This window comes from Aedes albopictus, chromosome 2, assembly GCF_035046485.1.
Source record: "Aedes albopictus strain Foshan chromosome 2, AalbF5, whole genome shotgun sequence".
NCBI lineage: Eukaryota > Metazoa > Arthropoda > Insecta > Diptera > Culicidae > Aedes > Aedes albopictus.
Window position 1 is genome coordinate 39,340,240 of NC_085137.1, and position 22,138 is coordinate 39,362,377.

The 22,138-nt window shown below is 44.0% G+C and overlaps 2 protein-coding genes across 2 annotated transcripts in view; one reads left to right on the forward strand and one right to left on the reverse strand.

Moving 5' to 3' along the window:
• The window catches only part of LOC109421171 (angiotensin-converting enzyme), a 484,598-nt gene that overhangs the window by 427,796 nt on the left and 34,664 nt on the right, over positions 1-22,138 (forward strand). The window lies entirely within an intron of this gene.
• LOC115265556 (serine protease snake) lies at positions 6,426-7,922 on the reverse strand. The gene is made up of 4 exons (XM_029871148.2): positions 7,621-7,922; positions 7,519-7,557; positions 6,938-7,456; positions 6,426-6,878 (listed from the first exon to the last, which is right to left on the reverse strand). Exons 1-4 carry the CDS (start codon positions 7,673-7,675, stop codon positions 6,541-6,543), a joined length of 951 nt encoding a protein of 316 aa, XP_029727008.1. The 5' UTR covers positions 7,676-7,922; the 3' UTR covers positions 6,426-6,540.

A 22,138-nucleotide genomic window follows, 5' to 3' on the forward strand; every position in this document is an offset into this window, starting at 1 on the left:
ATACATTTAGGCACTGTTCAAAGTGTATGTACAGCTTCCAATTGGAATCGCTCACACAGTGCCCCAGTGGACAATAGAGCTGTAAATTAGGTTAAGTGATTGAAGAATAAAAGGAAACTCGAGCGACTTGGTTTTCCAAACTGGTTGGTGAAGTGGCTAAGTTCGTACTTGCATGAACATGCCTACGTAAAACTGGAATTTGCTAAGTCCGCCTCTTTTGGAACTCCATCTGGTTTACCACGAGGGAGTCACCTTGGTCCCCTTGCCCCTTGTCTTTATTATTTTTATTAACGACCTGAGCCAAAAACTGAATTCACATCACCTCCTGTATGCAGACGATCTAAAAATCTACCGTATCATCAGCTCTACTCTTGATTGTGCCGCCTTACAACAAGACAAGCGTAAAGTAATAAGCGTCGAAGTGTAAAGTGATAAGCTTTTACCAAACTCGAAGACTTACGAAGACTTCCTTGGAATGGTCCGATGAGGCTGCCCCCTTAAGAGCACCGATGTGAGCTGATCAAGCTTGAAACTTTACAAGCGCGCAGAGTATTCCTTCGGAGAATGTTCGCTTACGACATTTTATGTAGATAATCGAGTCGACTGCCCTGATCTACTACAACAAGCTTGCTTCCTCGATCCTGTGCGTCGTACTCGTTCTCGTTCCTTGTTCTTGGTCAATAGGCATCGTACCGTGTTTGGTCAGAACCATCGATTAGAAGTGTGTTTTAATTTGTTAAATGTCAGTGATTTCGATTTTAATGTTAGCAGAGATAGATTTAAAATTAGTATTAGAAACGTACATGTTTAGTCTTAGTTTACTCAGTCTCAGTGAATCAAAATTCAACCATCGCGCAACAATAATGACAATGTCGCAACCTGTATTTGTTGCGACAAACAAACCCATGCGACATAAGTTTGTCCCAACTTGACAATAATGGGATCAACATCGTACACCACGAGTTTAGAGATTTTTAAGCCTTGCATTGCGATTTTCGAACGGTAACTTCGAGTCGGCGAACACTGCAACTCTGGTGAAGCTCTATCATCAAACAGTTTCGACTTTGGGTTAGCAATAATTGATTATTCACGAGTTGAAAAGTACGCAACAAATTCAGCTTCCGTTTTGTCTGCAACAAAAAATTTTGAGATCATGTCATTATCTGTTACCAGTAGGGATAAAGAGTAATCGTCGCGTCTTCTTTGTTGCTTGTTTTGTGCCTCTTTTGTCTGACAATTCTCTTCACTGCTCAGTCTGTATAGCGCATGCTTAAGACGTAGGTAATAAATAAATAAGGTCCACTGCACCATTGCTCCGGTTACCGCAGTAAGGGCAAAATACTGTGGAGGGCACCCTGATACTCCACAGGATCCGTTAGCGGTTAGGATTTTATCAGACACCCCTACCCAAGCAGCCAAAAGTTCAGCTATTCGAAAGAAGATGAATAGCATTCTATTCAGCTCACTTTCTTAGTAATCATCTGAACTTGAGTTCACAAAAAGTACACTTGTGTCGCTGAAAAGAACGCTATTCTGCTTAAAAATATGCTTCGAAAAAATGAAAAAAATGCGCTTAGTCCTCAAAAGTAATCTATTATTAAGAGACATTAGTACATGTGTAATCCAAATAGACTAATACCTTGAAATAATTTTTGATGTTTTTCGCTTACTGAGAATTGAATTCACTCCATGTATGTGCTGTTAGGCACTGTGGGATTTTAATAATTGGGTTATTATATATTGCACGGTGATTACTCAAGTTTATTACTGTGGGATTTTACTCAATGTTCTGATATTATTTAGTAGAGCTCAATCAGGTACGCGTGTGAGCTTTCTCTGAACTTAAAATACGCTGAGACTTTTTGAAGCCGAAGGTTCGAAAGAAGTTTACGTGGAATTTCTTGTGATCTTACACAGTTTGACATTCGTAATGTCTGAAATCATATGCACAATATGTGTTGAAAAATGGACAAATTGAGTGGAAAAATTGCGAAAAAATCCACGTAGTTCTGGTGGAATTTGAACCCACGTCTCCCCAAGTTCGCTAGATAGGGCGCGTTAACAAACTCCGCCACAGAACGAGTAACAATTCTGTGAAGTAGAAAGTCAACCTGAATCCAACGCCCACCTCACCCCACGTTCTTTCCTCGCAATTCACCATCTCCTTCGGTCCTTAGGTGTCCACTTCCAATACTCTCTGAACGTGCCTACGAACAATAGTTCATGTTATTTTTAGTGTCGAGACTTTTTGCCTTTTGTCTTTTTGATTTTTTGCGTGGGTTCAAATCCCACCAGAACTACGTGGATTTTTTTCGCAATTTTTCCACTCAATTTGTCCATTTTTCAACACATCTTGTGCCTATGAACTCCAGGCCAGAGATGGCATTTCACCGTAGCGATTCACTGCGGCGTCAGTTTATCGACCACACTGGGGATAGGAACATTTTTCACCACACCAAGAAGCCAGTTTCTCTTGTTTTGGGTGGTAGGTAGACCAAGCGCTAGTGCGTGCTCTTGCTCGTCCGCCTTGGAACGAGTGTGGCTCACTCTTTCGCGCGCATCGCTCTCCGGCGCTCTCCCGTGTTTTCACCCAGCAGTCACCGAATTATCACCATGGTGTCGCCGGGGCGAGAACTCTCCGGTGTTTCACCGCAGCGCGCACTCTGGCGCAAAAACCTCACTGGAGCGCGCGCCCGGGTGATTTTTTACACTTTCACCGAAGAGAATTTTAAATCGCTCTCGCCGCACTGTTGTGTGGCCTAGTGCTCAGGGAGCTAAGAGATTTATTTCTACTCACCAAGCTTGCGCGCATCCGAATCGCAGTGGTGGCTCCACATATAAGAGAAGGGCTCCTGTTCAGATGCACAGCGTGAGTGGTGTATTTTCTATTTCTCTTTCCCTCACTGAGGATATGGACATCTCTGCTCCAGGCATTACCCGAAAAACAACAACATTTTCAGTTTGTTTTCAGTTTGTTTTGTATCGTGATTGAAACAAGTGCAAAGCAATAAATTAGTGCCAGTGACGATAATTCAGAAAAGTTAATAAGTGTTTATAAGGGCAGAACAGTTATTGTTATTATTGTTATTACTTATTTTATTGAAATTTTGAAAGGGGGAAAACCCCCTCTGGGTGATTTCGACATTACGAAAACGAAATCTTCCTCAAAGAGTTACAAAACCTCTTTATCTTTTCATATAATATTATACTAATAACTTTAAAATAAAGGCTCACACAGTAATAGCCATAGCAGAGCCACAATCTTGAAGGAGGACAGCATGTCAAATCGTGAAACGAATCTCCAGAAATCCAGAAATCCTTGTGGGGGAGAGAGTAGGGGTCAGGGGTTCAAGAAAAATAAATCTTCAAGGCACAGTAGACATAATATTCACACTTTCCCAGATGTACGGGAAAAACTCATCTGAACATTCATTATAAAGTAGGAGTATATGAAACAAGCTCACCTATTCATATCATTATGCTTCCCTATGTTACACCATTGCTAGCCAAATACCAGTTCGCGTAGGCCAGAAAAAAATCACAACAATAGAAAAATTCTGGAGCTCGATTTGAATAGGTCGTATGTGCTTTCGTCGATATAAGATTCGATCAGTTTATTTTAGTAATAGTAGCAATATGGATGATATTTCGGTGACTTTTAATGATAAAACCGAAAGCCTGTTTTGTAAGGAATCGTTTGTATGTATAAATTTTGTCAAATTCCAACAGTTTCCGCTATAAGAAGCGAATTCAACTGATCGAATTTTATATCGATGAAAGCACATACGACCTATTCAAATCGAGCTCCAGAATTATGCATTTGTAACAGGCGACACGCACCCTGACAAACGCAATGGAGAAACGATCTGTTCTGATCGAAGCCTTTTTTGTAGTGTGTTGATTTCACACTACACAAGAATGCACACAAGTCAGAACCCGATTACGAAGTTCACACTCAAAACAGATTTGCGGGCTCGGCAAAAACGCGCACAGCCGTCTGCTCAGTAAAACTATCAGCTGATATCCCAGCAAAAAGTGACATTTGTTAGCTGACTCTCAGCAAAACGATTGCCGAAGCTCAGCAATGAACTGTCAAAAATGCTGAGATCTCAGCAAAATTGTTGTTTGCTGATTACTCGGCTGTGCAAATCTCGGCAAAAGAATGGAAAAATGCTGATATCCCGGCAATCTGAATTAAGTGTGTTAACTTTACTGATATTATTGAAGCACATTAATTGAGGAAGTTCTTTAAAATAGTTGGAAACTTTATAGCGTGTAAGTCGAAGCTTAGCATGTATTGGATTTAAACGGAGCTTTGCGGGAAATTCTTGGGATGTTTTCAACATAAATTTTAAATCCTTAAAAAATTCTTGGAATGATTCTGTTACTAGCGAGATTCTGGTGAATTCTTACTATACTGATAATCACAAATTCAAAAATTTTTGGGGAAAATTCTTACTCATTTCCTACTTAACATGCTTACGGAGCTTTGAAATGGAGTTATTAGTTTGTATTTTGAAAAGAATTAATTTTGGAGGCTTCAAAAACCTCAATAAAATATACCCAACTAACATAAAAAGCGCTATAAGCTTCAGTCGTTTACTTTCTGTTGTGTAACCATCGAGTAAAAGCAGTCAACGCTGAATAAAAGGAAAGCTAGTCAAATATAAATCATAAGCTGATACAGTAGACGTTCGATAAGTGCAACATGTTTACGTTTCAGTTACCGAATGAAATTCGCTAACTGCAACGACTGACAGCCGTTAAACAGTTGTCAATTGTTGTTGGACGCAGCCAGAATGCACTCAAAAACATCGCAATGCAGCTTTAGTGCATCTGAAAAACATCGCAACTCTGTTGACGTTTCGTTTTTGACAGATAGCGGTGCGATAACTGCAAAATTGTTGCACTTAGCGGACTTGCAGTTAAAAAGCATTGCAGTTGAACCGTTTGCACCGAGCGAACGTCTACTGTACACGACTGCAAAACAAGCACCATACAGCTACCAAACTCGGTTTTCAGAAATCCATTGCTTGTCACTGGGACTGCCTTTACTCCACTCTATTCCAACTCCGGGAGATTTCCCGGAACACATCGAATAGGAGTCCTCACTAACTAAACAGCTGCTACTATACAGTACAATTCGTTATACTGACAAATCCCCAAACCAGCAGCGCTTTGAAGGCCGTTATGCGATTTCATTACGGCTAGAAGCTGTAATGAAACTGTTGGTTTACCAACACGGCTTGTCGGATATAAACAAAATTGTCAAAACAAACTTTAAGCGGGATATATAGCTACTACACAAATTCTTTACAGCTATCCATGTCTGTGCTGTGAAATTATTTGAGTTGCTTTTATTGCACTTTAATTCAATGCCGGAAGATTTGCGGAAGATGTGCAAATCGAGTAAGAGTCCCAGCCACTACAACAGTTGCTTTTATACAGTACGTTTTGTAATGTTGCCAAAACACAAAACATCAGCGCTTCGTAGCCGTTTAAAGAACACTTTTTCAGCTAGAAGCTGTGAAGAAGAATCAGATGGCGCAACCACACAGCTTGTTCAATGTAAACATTATTGCGTTTGACGTTTCACAAGCTTTTGCAGCAAAATAAAGTTGGGTAAGGTTTCTTGTGGCACAGTTATAAAGCCTTACCAGGAGTAAAACAAAACGGGCTGTTTTCTATGCTATTTATATATAGCTGTGTGGCATCGAGGACATCATCGGGACCAGTGGATACGGAGATCGGGAGTTTGATTCCAAGTAGCGGCAAGTACTTTAATTATTAAATTATAAAAGTGATAATTTCAGTTCCACATGTATTGCGTCACGGTATCCATAACCTAATTATATTTAATCGTTTAATTTGGGAATGCCGTAAAACTATTATTTAACTACTGCGAAAAAGCTGAAAAAGCGCCTTCTCAAGATGTTATTCAGTTAGTGGTTACATAGGAGCCGAGAAAAGAGCTATGACTAGGTGGCATAGAAGCTGATCGCACAGCATGTACAAGTGGATTAAGTTCGCCAGATTCATTGGTATAGGGCTTGCATAGAAGCTTCCGTCCATATGTACAACACAATAACTCAGCATCAAGCCGTATTGAGGACGCTTTGTTGACGTTTACATTCACAATAAATGTTAGTTGGGATAGTCCTTTGGTCGGAAGTTTTTCTTGAAGCGGTATCATAAGGTTGTGATGGAAAAGTTGGTTTTCTAAACGTATTACATATTCATAAAATTGAACCTGAACCAGAAAGTTGCTAATAGAACATAAAACTTGAAGAATTTTTACACAAATTTTTCGCAGCTGATAGACTTCTGTGTCTTTTTTTTTTGCTATTATTTTCAGGACTAAAAAAGAACAACATGGAAAAAAATATGGAGGGTAGTTCGCAGAAATAATCTAACTTAGACAAAAATTGAGCATTATGAACAGATTTTTTTTATTATTCAAACCGAATATTACCCAAATCCATTAAAAGTCAAACCACTTCAATGAAGGCTACACCTAAGAAAAACACTCTGAAGACCCTCTCAGACACCATCCGCCCAAACGATGCTCTCAATCCAATCGATATAGCTGGAAACTCGTGTATAGATCGACGGCGCTGCAAACCCACACCCGGCCCCAGTAGATGTAATTCCAATGATGTGGAAAGTGCATCCTTTCTGATCGGTTACCACTTCCAGCGGTCCTCCGGAATCTCCCTGACAGGTGTCCCTATTGTCACGCAAGCTGCCGGCGCATATTTGACCGCTGATTATACCCCGAGGGAACTTCCGTTGCATTGAACTTGAACTGAGAAAACTACACTCATTTGCGCCGAATACATCCAGCTGAACCTTCATCAATTGATCTGAGGTAGTGCCAGCTAGAATGGAAATGGTTGATTGGAACTTGTAGTTGGGGTTGTGGATTTCAAAGACTTACCGAATTCCGTGCGACCAAATCCGGTGGCTAGCGCTTGAGTCATATTCAACTCTTGTCTAGTCCATAGACAAGCCGGACGAAGCATTTTTGTGAAGAAGACATCTTGATTGAGCTTTACTAGAGCGATGTCGTGATAGGCCTGCCTTGGCGAATACTCCGGGTGTTTGATAACTTTCTCCACATCGAAGTCCACCTGATCTTTGTCGTCGACACTCAGATCCAGTTCAGCCAGCCTCACCACCGTGGGTATATCGGAGCCTTTGGAACAATGAGCAGCAGTGAGCACGTATCGTTTGCTGATCAGCGATCCACCACACTTGAACTCGATCCGATTAGTTTCCGAAGGGTATCCGAGCAGAGCCTGATGCGGGAATTCCCCAACCCGGGCTTGTTCTCCGCCTACAATCAAATCCACTGTATTGGGGCATTTGTAATCGTCGAATTTAATTTTGGTCGGCTTAAGCGAGAGCGTTACCAGGGCCGATGTTTTCACCGTTAGCTGCCGGTATTCATCACATTCTACACAGGAGAAATTAGGATGATGAGAACTAGAACTTTATCGGATAAAGTGCATTACCTACTCCTTTCCGAGATCCGCTTCTCGTTGGGGAAGTTAAAACCTACAATCAGACAAGCTTTGTTATAGCCTAGATAATTTTAAATTTCTACGTAAATAAACCAACATTTTGTTGTAGTCAGCCCCAGGAGGCACAAAAACACGGCAATTCCTGTAGACATCTTCGTGGGATACTACCGCTCTTCAAGGTTTCGCATGTCGCTGACTCGGAAGACCGTACGCGATTTCCGACTAATAATGCAGGGCTACAACGAGGGAATATGGCAGAGATTCCATAGTCTTTTAGCGGGAAGAAGCTCAACCCTGGGTGGAGGCGCCTCTTGTTTTGAGAGAGCAATGCGCGATGGACGAACCGGTTCGATGCTGACATCTGTTCGTGTGGGTATGAGGGTGGGTCAATATGTAGATTGAGTTCTACGTCGAGATCCGATTGTAGAAACTGGATTCAATTATATGGTAGTTGCTAAATAACGCCGGAAGTACGATTTAAGTGTTGAACAGGCTCAGTTTGTAACGTTCTATGCACTAATGAAGCATTGTTAATAATGAACTAAGTGTAACCACAATCTGCAGCGTAAGAAGAATTGCGCAGTGTGAATTTTGAAAATTTTGTGGCTTTTGCGACTCAATCATCCAAAATTTTAAGCCTATCATTGACTAATCGTTAGGGTGTATAAAAATATTATGAACAACTCTAATGCAAGTTTCAGCTTAAGAAACGGCAAATTAGCTCTGTTGCTTGAGCTCATAAACAACCAAATAATGGTAATCAACTCCAACCACTGAATCACCCTAACAAGCGCACGGTAATGCTCGAACTACAACGAAGACGACGCGACGTCATTATCGGGGCTGGTTTTACGCTTCCCGGCGATGATGCTCTGACGAACAGAGTGAAGATGAGCAAACGAAGATGTTTTGACCGGTTATTCCCACAACATAAACAAGAAACTTGTTGCTCCCGGCAGCCCCGCAGAGAAGGGTGGTGCGTCGTGCTAGGGAATCGCGCTACTTGGGCGGTGGCTTCTATATTCGTCTGTTTTCTACTATAACTCAGTCAATCTTGAACCAATTGACACAATTCTTGGAATGCGGTGAGATAGGTATAGTATCTACTCGTGTACAAAATTTCAAGTCAATCGGTTCAAAATTGACCGAGTTACAGTGGAAAACAGAAGAAAATAACAGACGAAGAAAACCACCGCCCAAGTAGCGCGATACCCTATATGTGTGAATTCAGTCGATGTGTACACACACGAATGCTTGAGTCTTGAGTCAGATCTAATTGGGCATGGCTGAGGTTTTGTGGAAGAAAGTTGCTCAAAGTTTGCCAAATTCAGAAGAAGAAGCTACACAAATTATTATGTTTCTTGTACTTAATGTCTATTGCGTTGAAAGTACCGTTGAGATTGCAGATTATTAATAACTGCAACACATTTCCTTGCAATGTTTTGGAATGTATTTCACTCACGAACTTCTGTCGCTATCGCCTTTCGACGACATCGATGATGGATTTCCACGTAGGAGATCCAATTCTAAGCACACCTTGCACGAATTAGATAGGGGAACTGCGGGCATAACGCCCCCCGGGGGCAAAACGCCTTCACGCGATTTCATCATATTGTGGAGGTTTCCGTTAGATGCAAGAAAACTAGAACTCAAACTGAGCATGTTAAGCCCAAGAACGGCTGCTATTGTCGAAGGAAAAGCGTGAAAAACGACGATTTTCCACATTTGGAAAGATTCCCTAATTTGCAGCGCACAGAAATTAAGACATTGCGCGCTGATTATATGGAATCAACCCATGAAACTACCACGCGCCTTCTACTCCTTCATTTGCTGCTGGGTAGAGTTCGATGGAGCCCCTTGGTATTTCACAACAAGTCAAAGCGGGAAATGCCAGCGGGCGTTTTGCCTCACCCAAAAAGGCGTTTTGCCTCCTGCAGTTTTCCGGCACCTAAAAAGTAACACTTTTTTGAATTGTTTATTTGAATGGGAAATTTTGTGGGCACGCGGGCCAAAAGTTGGAGTCTCTTAGGTAAAGGAGTAAACTGCTCTCCAAGGCAGAATACGACCTTAAAATATGCATCATTTGAGGTTTATGACCACATATGCTTAGCCGGGGCGTTATGCCCCTCTTTCCCCTACTGCAGGCATCTGTTGATGAAGACTGACAGCCGTCGAGTGATCTGCTCTGAGACACACTACAGGGGGTGGCCAAAATGTTTGGGATAGGCAACTTTTTTTTCTCCCACAAAAAAATTCAACATGCTGTAACTTTTCATAGAGTGCATCAAAAAATATCAAATTTTGTCTGATTATCAACCTGTTATATGTGCATCATTGGTACAAATTTGGGCTTGATTGAACAGTTTTTCACGAAGTTAGAACCGTTCGGGTAAAACACTATTTTTTAGACAACTCATTTTTGAGCTGTGATATCTCGGAAACCAGTGAACCGAATTGAATGAATTTTTTAACGTTTATCAACAATATATTGATACTCAATACAACGTTATAAAATGTAATATTTTGTCACGACGAATAAAGTTATACCGGGTTGAAATTTTTACCCATATAGAGGAAAATTAGTGAAATTTACAGTACCACACAACAATTACTAAATGTGTTCTTCCTTTAAGCTAAATTGGCTCCAATATATCTGATTGAAGATAACTTGAGAACAGAAGTGCAATTCGGTTCACTGGTTTCCGAGATATGACAGCTCAAAAATGAGTTGTCTAAAAAATAGTGTTTTACCCGAACGGTTCTAACTTCGCGAAAGATTAATCAATCGAGCCCAAATTTGTAACAATGATGCACATATAATAGGTTGACAAACAGGCTAAATTTGAGATTTTTTTATGCACTCTATGAAAAGTTATAGCATGTTGAACTTTTTTGTGAGACAAAAAAAGTTGCCTATCCCAAACATTTTGGCCATCCCCTGTATATTTCACTGGCGTGCATTAGCACAGATTTCACGTTAAATTAATATAGGGTAGCGAGCCACTTGGGCAGTGGCTGGTATTTCGGGCATTTTTTTCTCTATAACTCAGTCAATTTCAAACTAATTGACTTGAAATTTTGTACACAGCTTGATACTATCCATATCTGATCGTGTTTCAAAACTTGTGTAAATTGATTCAAAATTGACTGAGTTATATGAAGCAGGAATCTGCACAAAATAGAAGCTCTGTCGAGATGGTTCCACTTTCCTATCTAACTGTTATTTATACATTCGCTTTTTTGATCCGAGGATTCATCTAAGGTCCACCACTTGCAGTTGTACTGATACTATGAGGTCATCACCACGCCTGATATGCGATTGAACCCGGGGTCAGGATGGTGGCGTGGTCGATAGGGTAAAAACCTACTTCGTCATACGCGCTAATTCACATCATAGTCAATCAATAATCACCTATATTTCAACCTACTTTCTCCTATGGTACAATAAATGGAAGCAAAAAAAGATAAAGTCTATCAATAACTAGTCTCTTACCTTATCTTACCTTACCGATCAGGCTAAGGCCGGGGTAGTCTCTGCTGTACATAGAAGCCGCCTCCATTCCACTCGGTCCATGGCTGTTTGTCTCTAATTCCGCACTCTGCGTAGGGTCCACAGATCGTCCTCCACTTGGTCGACCCACGTAGCTCGCTGCGCTCCACGTCTTCTTGTACCGGTCGGATGACTCTCGAGAACCATTTTAGTCGGGTTGCTATCCGACATCCTGATGACGTGACCCGCCCACCGTAGCCTCCCGATTTTCGCGGTATGGATGATGGTTGGTTCTCTCAGCAGCTGATGCAGCATTCGCCTTCTCCAAGTCCCGTCTTCCATCTGCACTCCGCCGTAGATAGTACGCAACACCCTACGTTCGAAAACTCCAAGTTGGTCCTCTGCTCGTAGGGTCCATGCTTCGTGCCCATAGAGGACAACCGGTCTAATCAGCGTTTTGTAGATGGTTAACTTCATGTTACGGCGAACTTTATTCGGAGTTTTGCGGAGTCCAAAGTAAGCACGATTTCCTGCGCCTCTGAATTTCTCTGCTGGTGTCGTTGTCGGCGGTCACCAGTGAGCCTAAGTACACGAATTCTTCAACCGCCTCGATTTCATCACCGTCGATATAAATTCGGGGTGGCGAGCGCGGTTGTTATTCCTCCCTGGAGCCCTTTGCCATCATGTACTTTGTCTTCGACACATTAATGACTAATCCGATTCGCTTGGCTTCACTCTTTAGTCGGATGTACGTTTCCGCCATCGCCTCAAATTTACGAGCAATAATACCAAGCAGCTGAACGGACTTCGTGAAAATCGTCCCACTCGTGTTTATCCCCGCTCTCCTAATTACACCTTCTAAAGCAATGTTGAACAACAAGCACAAAAGACCATCACCTTGCCGTAACCCTCTGCGAGATTCGAAGGGACTCGAGAGTGTCGCTGATAATCGATCACTCGATCCATTGTCGCCTTGATCAACCGTATCAGTTTATCCGGGAATCCGTATTCGTGCATAATCTGCCATAGCTGTTCTCGATCGATTGTATCATACGCCGATTTGAAATCGATGAACAAGTGATGTGTGGGCACGTTGTATTCGCGGCATTTCTGCAACACCTGGCGGATGGCGAACATCTGGTCCGTTGTAGCGTGTTCACCCATGAATCCAGCCTGATATTGCCCCACGAACTCTCTTGGAATCGGTGATAGACGGCGGCATAACATTTAAGAGAGTACCTTGTAGGCAGCGCTCAGTAGTGTGATCGCATGGTAGTTCCCGCAATCCAACTTGTCGCCCTTTTTGTAGATGGGACACACGATACCTTCCATCCACTCCTCCGGTAATACTTCCTCCTCCCAGATCTTGGTAATGACCCAGTGTAGAGTTCTCACCAGTACTTCTCCACCGTATTTTAGAAGCTCGCTTGGTAGTTGATCTGCTCCAGCGGCTTTGTTGTTTTTCAACCGGCCAACCTCCTCCTCAATCTCTTGGAGGCCAGGGGCCGGAAGTCTTTCCTCCAGTGCACATACTCCTAGATCTGTTACCACGCCACTTTCGGTACTTGCAACGTCTCCATTGAGGTGCTCATCGTAATGCTGCCGCCACCTCTCGACCACCTTACGCTCGCTCGTGAGAATATTCCCGTGATTATCTCGGTACATGTCGGTTTGTGGCACAAAGCCTCTGCGCGAGCGGTTAAGCTTCTCGTAGAACTTTCGTGTGTCCTTAGCGCGGTACAGCTCTTCCATCGCTTCGCGATCTCGTTCTTCCTGCTGGCGCTTCTTCATCCGGAAGACTGAGTTCTGCCTGTTCCGCGCCTGTCTGTAACGTGCCTCATTCGCATTCGTATAGTGTTGCAGCATTCTCGCCCATGCTGCATTCACAACACAATAAATTCTCGTTTTTCAACGGTTCACATTCGCCGTCGTATCAGTCGTTTCTGTGATTCGGAGTCGCGAAGCCTAGTGCTGTAGCCGAGGTACTACCTATGGCGGATCGGATATCCCTCCACCCATCTTCAAGTGTAGCAAGCAGCGCCAAGCTGCTCTTCCGTTGGTAGGGCCACTGCTAACTGCTGCGCGTAGGCGTTCGACTTCGTGATGATAACTTTCGAAAGTTTTGAGCGCATGCATACAGCGACTTAAGTAGTGGTCCGAATCTATATTCGCACTGGTATGTGCGGACATTGGTTATATTCGATAAGAATTTACCGTCGATTGGAACGTGGTCGATTTGGTTTTCTGTTTGATGGTCGGGTGATCTCCAGGTGGCTTTGTGGATATCTTTGAGGGGGAAGAAGGTGCTCCGGACTACCATACCACGGGAGGCTGCAAAGTTTACGCATCGCTGGCCGTTATCATTCGATACGGCGTGCAGGCTGTTTCGCCCGATTACCGGTCTGTACATTTCCTCCCTTCTTACCTGCGCGTTCATGTCGCCGACAACGATTTTCACGTCACGCGGCGAGCAACCATCGTATGTTTGCTCTACTGCGCGTAGAACGTTTCTTTCTCGTCATCAGGTCTCCCTTCGTGAGGGCAGTGGACGTTGATGATGCTGTAGTTGAAGAAACGGCCCTTAACTCTCAACATGCACATCCTTGCGTTGATCGGCTGCCACCCGATCACACGTTGTCGCATCTTGCCCAACACTATAAATCCTGTTCCCAGTTCATTGGTGGTACCACAGCTTTGGTAGAAGGTAGCCGCTAGATGCCCGCTTTTCCACACTTTCTGTCCAGTCCAACAAAGTTCCTGCAACGCCACGTTGTCGAAGTTGCGGGGATGTAGTTTATCGTTGATTATCCTGTCACATCCTGCGAAACCAAGTGACTTGCAATTCCATGTTCCAAGTTTCCAATCGTAGGGCTTATTTCGTCCTGTGTGTCTTTGCCGATTGTATCGAGTCGTATTTCCCCCTATGTTATTCGCAATGGGGATTTTTACGAGTAGCCTACGCCAACACCCCTGTCTCGCCAGAGGGCCATCGTGACAGTTCTGTTTAACGTCCCAACGCTGGGATGATCACGCTGATGGGGCTACCATCTTGGATCTAGCTGGGCGTAATGCAGCATTTCTTACTCAGCCGCTGTATGCCAGAACAGACGCTGTTTGAGCCGCACCTTCTTGGTGAACAGACGCTCGGGACGTACCTCCTCAGTCTAGCTGAAGTCAGAAGGACAACAGTGCCCAGGCTGCACTACCAGCTAAGCACACAGCCTGCTCCTGCCACAGCCTTTGTAGTCCCATGACTTGTATCCTGATTCCAGACACCTGAAACAAGTCTCCGCTGACTCGTGCAAGGTCAGTTGGCATACTGACCTGCCAACTTTGAGCCTCCCTACTTTGACGGACTTTTTAACGTCCGCCACAGTTAGCTGTACCAAGGCCACCTGTGTACCTGCAAGGCTTTTTCGTAGCCTAATGGCTGCGGTGGCAACCTGCATCACGCACTGTTACTGCAGTTTCGTGGCGAGCTCAACCGTGTCAGTGATCTCATCTCCCAGGGATCTCCCAAAAAATGACCACGTGGTTTATGGACAGCCCCTTTTATGGCCTACAATATTGTGCATAAGAAAATCTAATACACTAAAACCTCTTTTTATGCATGTTTTTTTATGCACTTTTAATTTATGCACCTTTTTTTATGCCCTGCATAAAAAGAGGGAGAGCTACGCAGAACCAATATTGTGCATAAGAATATTAAATAATGACAGGAACTATTGCAACGGTGACCAGGGGGTGTTTACAGATGAGAGCAAAGGAAGGTTACAGGTTCATTTTTGGGTGTGTCCGAAGGTCTCATGTGCGTTACATGGGCTCCGAGTGGGTCCTAAGGGGATTTCGGAATCATTTCAGGAGTCTCAGAGCATTTTAGGCTGGTTTCAAAGCCGTTATGGAGGCGTTTTTAGGGGTTTTGGTTAAGGAGGATTTTTTTTGGACATTTCAAGATGTTCCAGATCATTTTCGGCGTGATTCAGAGGCGTTACGGAAGCGTTACGGAGGAATTTTCGGGGTGTTCGGAGCCTCTCAGGTGCGTTACATGGGATCCGAGTAGGTTTAAGGGGGATTTTGGAGGCTTTTTAAGACGTTTCAGAGCATTTTCGGCAGGATGCAGAGGCGTCACTTAAGCGTTACGAGGAGTTTTCGTGGTGTTCGGAGCCTCTCAGGTGCGTTACATGGGGTCGGAGGGGGTTTAAGGGGGATTTCGGAGGCATTTCAAAATGTTTCAGAGCATTTTCGGCGTGATTCAGAGGCGTTATGGAAGCGTTACGGAGGAGTTTTCGGGGTGTTCGGAGCCTCTCAGGTGCGTTACATGGGATCCGAGGGGGTTTAAGGGGGATTTTGGAGGCTTTTTAAGACGTTTCAGAGCATTTTCGGCAGGATGCAGAGGCGTCACGTAAGCGTTACGAGGAGTTTTCGTGGTGTTCGGAGCCTCTCAGGTGCGTTACATGGGGTCGGAGGGGATTTAAGGGGGATTTCAAAATGTTTCAGAGCATTTTCGGCTTGATTCAGAGGCATTATAGAAGCGTTACGGAGGAGTTTTCGGGGTGTTCGGAGCCTCTCAGGTGCGTTACATGGGGTCCGAGGGGGTTTAAGGGGGATTTTGGAGGCTTTTTGTCTTTAAAAGCCTCCAAATCCCCCTTAAACCCCCTCGGACCCCATGTAACGCACCTGAGAGGCTCCGAACACCCCGAAAACTCCTCCGTAACGCTTCCGTAACGCCGTTTCAGAGCATTTTCAGCAGGATGCAGAGGCGTCACTTAAGCGTAACAAGGAGTTTTCGTGGTGTTCGGAGCCTCTCAGGTGCGTTACATGGCGTCGGAGGGGGTTTAAGGGGGATTTTGGAGGCATTTCAAGACGTTTCAGAGCATTTTCGGCGGGATGCAGAGGCGTTACTTATGCGTTACGGAGGAGTTTTTGGAGTGTTCAAAGCTTCTCAGGTGCGTTACATGGGGTCCGAGGGGGTTTAAGGGGGATTCTGGAGGCATTTCAAAATGTTTCAGACCATTTTCAGCGTGTTTTGGAGGTGTTACGGAAGCGTAACGGAGGAGTATTCAGGGTGTTCGGAGCCTCTCAGGTACGTTACATGGGGTCCGAGGGAGTTTAAGGGGAATTTTGGAGGCATTTCAAAATGTTTCAGACCATTTTCGGCTGATTTAGAGGCGTTACTTATGCGTTACGGAGGAGTTTTCAGGATTTTCGGAGCCTCTCAGGTGCGTTACATGGGGTCCGAGGGGGTTTAAGGGGGATTTCGGAGGCATTTCAAGACGTTTCAGAGCATTTTCGGCGGGATGCAAAGGCGTTACTTAAACGTTACGAGGAGCTTTCGTGGGGTTCGGAGCCTCTCAGGTGCGTTACATGGGGTCCGAGGGGATTTAAAAGGGATTTTCGAGGCATTTCAAGACGTTTCAGAGCATTTTCGGGGGATTAAGAGGCGTTACGGTAGCGTTACAGATAAGTTTTCTGGGGTTTCGAAGCCTCTCAGGTGCGTTACATGGCGTCGAAGGGTTCAAGGGGGATTTTTGAGGCATTTCAGGAAGTTTCAGAGCAGACTCTGAAATACCTTAAATCGCCCCTCAAACCTCATGCACCCTTTAAAGTCTCCTGAGATCCCTTGAATTGCCCCTAAAGCCCCTTGGAACGCCCCTGAAACCCACTTAATACTATTGAAATACCCCAGAATTCTCCGTAATCCCATGAAAACACCAAAAAATCTTGACAGAACACCCTTGTAAGGCTCCTCAAACCCCCCGAAACAACCCCTTAAAACGCCCCTGAAGCCCCTTAGAACCCCCTTTTTGGGCTCTCTGGGAACATTCTGGAAACCCCCTTAGCCCCACCTCATCTGCCCAGGAGCAAGATCTGTTCTCGCAAACTAGATTTTCTAATTAAAGCCCAAACTTAATTTATGCATAAATTTCCCTCTTTTTATGCCTTTTTTAATTTATGCACATTTTTAATTTATGCAGTCCCAGCCATGTGCATAAAAAGAGGTTCCAGTGTAATGACGATTATTACGGCAACGGCGGCCAGGGGACGTTTATAGGGACGAACAAAGGGAAGTTACAGGGGACAAAAAGAGGTTTCAGCGAGGTACTAGGGGAATGCAGGGGTGTTTCAAGAGATCTTAGGAATGTTTAAGGGGGTTTCAGGGTTCTCTCACGGCCCTTCAGGGATTGTAGGAAGTCTTAGTGAGTGCTTCAAGGGGGTCTCAAGGGAAGCCTTAGCCAGTCTCAGGGGGTTCCAAGGGGAGTTCTAGCGAATCTCAGGGCATTTTAAAAGCATATGACCCCACCTGAAATGCTTGGAAACGCCCCTGAAGCCTCCGTAATCCAATTGAAACGCCCTTGAAATCATCATAATCAATTTGAAATAACCTTAAAACCCTAAAACTTTCTGAAATGCCTCTGTAATTCCTTTAATACTATTGAAACTCCAATAAAAGCATCGTAAAAACGGCAATGAAATCTTGCGGAACGCCCTCAAAATGCAAGAAAATGAAATCCTCTGTAACGTTCTTGAAGATCCTACTATCCCCCTTTCGTTGGGCTTTCAGCGAACTTCCTGGAAATCCCCTTGTTCCCATCTTAAATGCCCAGGAGTAAGACCTGTTCACGTGAACTAGATTTGCTAATTATAGCCCTGGCTTAATTATGCACAAATTTCTTTCTTTTCATGCCCGTAAAAGTTAACGAAACGAGCTAAGATTCAGGCTTCTGAAGGCAGTACAGAAGCCTGAATCTTAGCTCGTTTCGTTAACTTTTATCCAGCATTATCTAACGGTCACTCCGCTGATACGCTTAGCCTGATTGTTTTTAGATGCGTCCTCCAAGCGAGTAACCTGGCATCCTGGGAACCCCAAACACAAGTTCTAAATAATCAAATCTAAATAATCAAACCGCCTGCCCGAAGCCCTCGCCAGTGTTTATCCCTTCACTGGAAAATCAACGGTAGGGTCATAATGACCCCAATGCACGATGAGGGTTATAGGCTCCCTTTATACTTCACGCGTTTTTACAGAGCCTTTTTCAGGGAGCCCAGTGTGGTACGTGCATGTAAGTATCATCCCCTAGGGCAGGGCTGTCCAACGTATGGCCCGCGGGCCGGATCCGGCCCACGAAGACATTTTGTGCGGCCCGCGCACGATTGGACAAAAATGATAGAATTTAGCCCGAGATACTATTATTCTGAATATTTTCCTTTTTCAAATGTATTTTAATAATTTTTAAAAATAAAATGACTTTTTAGAGTATATTTTGTAAAATTTTTAGAAGATTTAAAAATATGCAAGCATTTGGTTTGAGTGTGCTACAGAATTGAAGTAAAAGAATCTTAACAATGAAATAATGTGTAATGTGAAAATTCGCTTGATAAGATTGTAAAACAAAATAGAAAGATTACGTCATAAACTTAATTTAGGAAAAACATGAAAAATTTAATCACAATTTCGAGCTTCAACTCAGAGATTTTTTTGAAACTTCCTAAATACTTTATCAAGCTCCAATATTCTGCAAGAAATCAAAAAATCTTTCAAATTACATTAGAAACATTAAATTGCAAAAAAGTTCTTTTCTATTATCTAGCCATGCTCAGAAAAGATAAAAAAAATAATGTATTATTAACGATTTTTTTTTCTGGCCCGTCGACTGCAGTTTCACCAGTGGCCCGCGGCCGAAAAAGGTTGGGCAGGCCTGCTCTAGTTAGATGATTAGATAGTCATATTGTTATTTCAATGGGGAATGCTTGACTATCTTACACTACAGTTGGATGTTAAACAGTTTTCCCCTAGCGACTAGGGTATGTGTTCCATCAGTAATCTCACGCTCCCATATTCATCCTATTCGAAAACTAGCGATTACGGCACCGATTAATTTCGTTCTTTTTGTTTTCATGCGTGCTCACTCTTAACAAAAAATACAAAAATAAGAAACAAAATAAACAACGCCTCAATCCTTTGTTTTTCGTAGGATGAAAATGGGAGCCACATGCTTAATAAGGGAACCAGTACCCTATTTCAATTCGTGATTGTTTGAACAAGAATGCAACCCCCCGTCTCATACAAATGTCGCTCTAATTGTCAATGTCACCATTGTCGTCGTAGTCGTCGCCTATGCTAGTCGTGATCGGTATCTTCCAAGTAAACTGTTTCAGATCTCTAGCTGGGCTTCGTGGCGTGCAAGACGAATTTAACGCTTTACTTGTTAAACTACACTACATACATCAATGGTTGGCATTTTACAACCAGACAAATCTCTGTGAACTTCAAGATTGGCTTATTTCGGTTCATGAGGCTCAGTTTTACGACAATCACAAACGCTCCATTTCCGAACAACTCAACGCGAATCATTATTGTTGCGAAATACATGATTAATTAAGGTGTACACAACAGCCCGCTCTGTGGTCAGCAGCGCACGCCGGACAACACTTTTGCCAAAATAAGAGACAATTTATAGCGTCGGCTCCGGAGTCCGACTTAATCCACGTTCTCTTTAGGTAGCTACGCGCGTTAATTATAATTATGTTCTAAAGCCCCATTGCGATTGCCCGAAAGCCCCAAAGTGGGGCAATTTAGCATTGAAATTGAAAGTCAACCACCTTGCTCGTCCATCGTCGTTGTCGTCGTCGTCAACAGTTTGAATAGTGCAATATGCTGTGGCGGCGAGACGAGTTGATGTGAGACAGATGGCCAAATGTGATCGACGTTGACACGTTTGACTTGTACCTACTGGGAGGCTTAGTAATATGTATAGCTGCTTCGTAGCAGTTATGCGGATGCACTCGCATTCCACTCGGGCAGTCGGAACGGAAACACGCGGGAAACGCGCAACATGCTGCTGCACGGGCGGTGGAAGTGAAGAACGTGTTATTTGATTGACGACAGTCTCAGTCTAAGCGAAGCCCTAGAACCGTGCCGCTAGCGCAATCCGTCATGCGTAAGTTACCTGTCCTCTTGGTGGTTATTGGTTTGAGATGGTTGAGCGGAGGAGGCTCATTAAATGGCGGCGGTAATTAACCGATATTTTGCGTAACACTAATGATGGCATGAAGGCTGCGCTGCCCATGTCTGTGTAAGGATTCGATAGTACTGTAGGTAATAGTGAGATTTCAAATTTATTTGTTAAAGGTTTTGGAACTAGCTAAGCGTCCCCGAAGCTTTCGTGAACATAAGTCATCGGATCTATATGCAATTACTTGCTGTATTAAGAATAAGGTTTAAATACACAAACTCGCTTAAAGTTATACTTACACAACCTCAAGCAGCTATGTGTTGTCAAATGGTGAGCGCAATGTCAGTTTAAGAATCTCCAAAAACAACAAACGTAGCTCTAAGAGCTTTGTGATTAAGGTTTATTGTCACGCAACCCTTAACCTTTTGGAACCAAATTGTTTTGTCACTGCTGTCAAAACCTCGCTGATCTGGAACAAGTTTGTTGTACTCGGTTTCATCGCCGGGGTTCCAAAGTGTTAAGGATATCCAAGAATTCCATCGAGTAAAACAATCAAATCTACAAGAGTGTAATCAGTCTGAAACGCCTTGCAGCTCTAAAATGTTATCTTAAATGCCCCTGAAACCTCAACAACGCAATGAAGCCTTTGAAAGCTCTTGAAACTTCCGAGAACCCCTCGTCAACTCCTGAAACATCCCTGAGGCCACTAAAGTGCCTTTGAGATTCCCTGGAACCCTCTGAGGCATCCTAGTATGCCCTGAAAGCCCCTAGAGCGCCCATGAGACCCCACAAAGCATCCCACAGACCCTTTGGAACTTTCCTGAAAAGCTCATGAGACCTCCGGGCCCTGTAAAACTTGGAACGCCCCTGAGACCTCCTGAAACCCTTTGAAATCCCCTGAAAAACAACTGAGATCCCCTGAAGAACCCCTAAGGCCCCGGTAACCCACTTGAGACCCCGTGAAATGCGCCCTTTGCCCTTTGAAACCCTCGTTTGGCCCCCTAAAACTCTCCTGAATCACCCCTGGAACTCTCTGACACCCCTAGAGACCCTCTTAAACACCATTGAGACCTCCCGTTACTCTCCGAAACTTCCTGGGATCCCCTTAAAACATCTCTGAAATCTTCTGGTACTCCTTGAACCCCTATGAAACACTCCTGATACTCTTTGGAACACCCCCACCCCACCCCGGAACCATCACAGACTTTTTAAAGCGCCACTGAGGCCCTCAAAGCATGAGACACTTTGGAACCCCCTTCACTCAGCAGCTGATGCTGCTCGTGGTTCATTTTTTCAGTTCACAATCTTCCATTTTCGTTTTCAGTATCGTTTTTTTTTTTTGGGTTTCGGAGACAGTAGGTTGTTGGCCTAAGGTCCCATATCCACCGTGGTGAGACTGCCACCATAGGTAAAGCTTCCGGTTGAGGAGCATTTCATACTCAGCCGCTTGATGCCAAAACAGACGCTGTTTGAGCAGCACCTACTTGGTGAACAGACGCTCGAGACGTACATTCTCAATCTAGCTGAAGCCAGAAGGATAACAGTGCCCAGGCTGCACTACCAGCTAATCACACAACTCTGAGCTGGCAGTCTTTGTCATCGCTTAACCCGTGGAAACATAAGGTAGAAACTTGTGAGGACCAGAGCTATGTTAGACGCCTTCCTTATGGACTTGCCGATATGCAGCTCTAAACCCTGAAACGCCGCCTCTCCCCCTAAAAGTCTCTAAAGTTCGCATAAAGCCCATTGAAGCCCCCTGAAATGACCTGAAATGCATCTACCAGAGCTACGGTAACACACGCGAGCTGGGAACAGCTTTCATCGTGATGGGTGATATGCAGAGGCGTGTGATCGTTTGGTGGCCGATCGTCGAAAGAATGTGCAGGTTGAGGATCAAGGGCCAATTCTTCAACTTCAAGTACTGATGATGACAAGGACGCATTTTACGCGCAGCTCGAACGCGAGTATGATCGCTGCCCAAGCCACGGCGTAAAGATCATCATAGGAGATTTGAACGCTCAGGTAGGCCAGGAGGAGGAATTCAGACCGACGATTGGTAAATTCAGCGCCCACCAGCAGACGAACGAAAACGGCCTACGACTCATTGATTTCGCCGCCTTCAAAAATATGGCCATACGTAGCACCTTTTTCCAACACAGCCTCCCTTATCG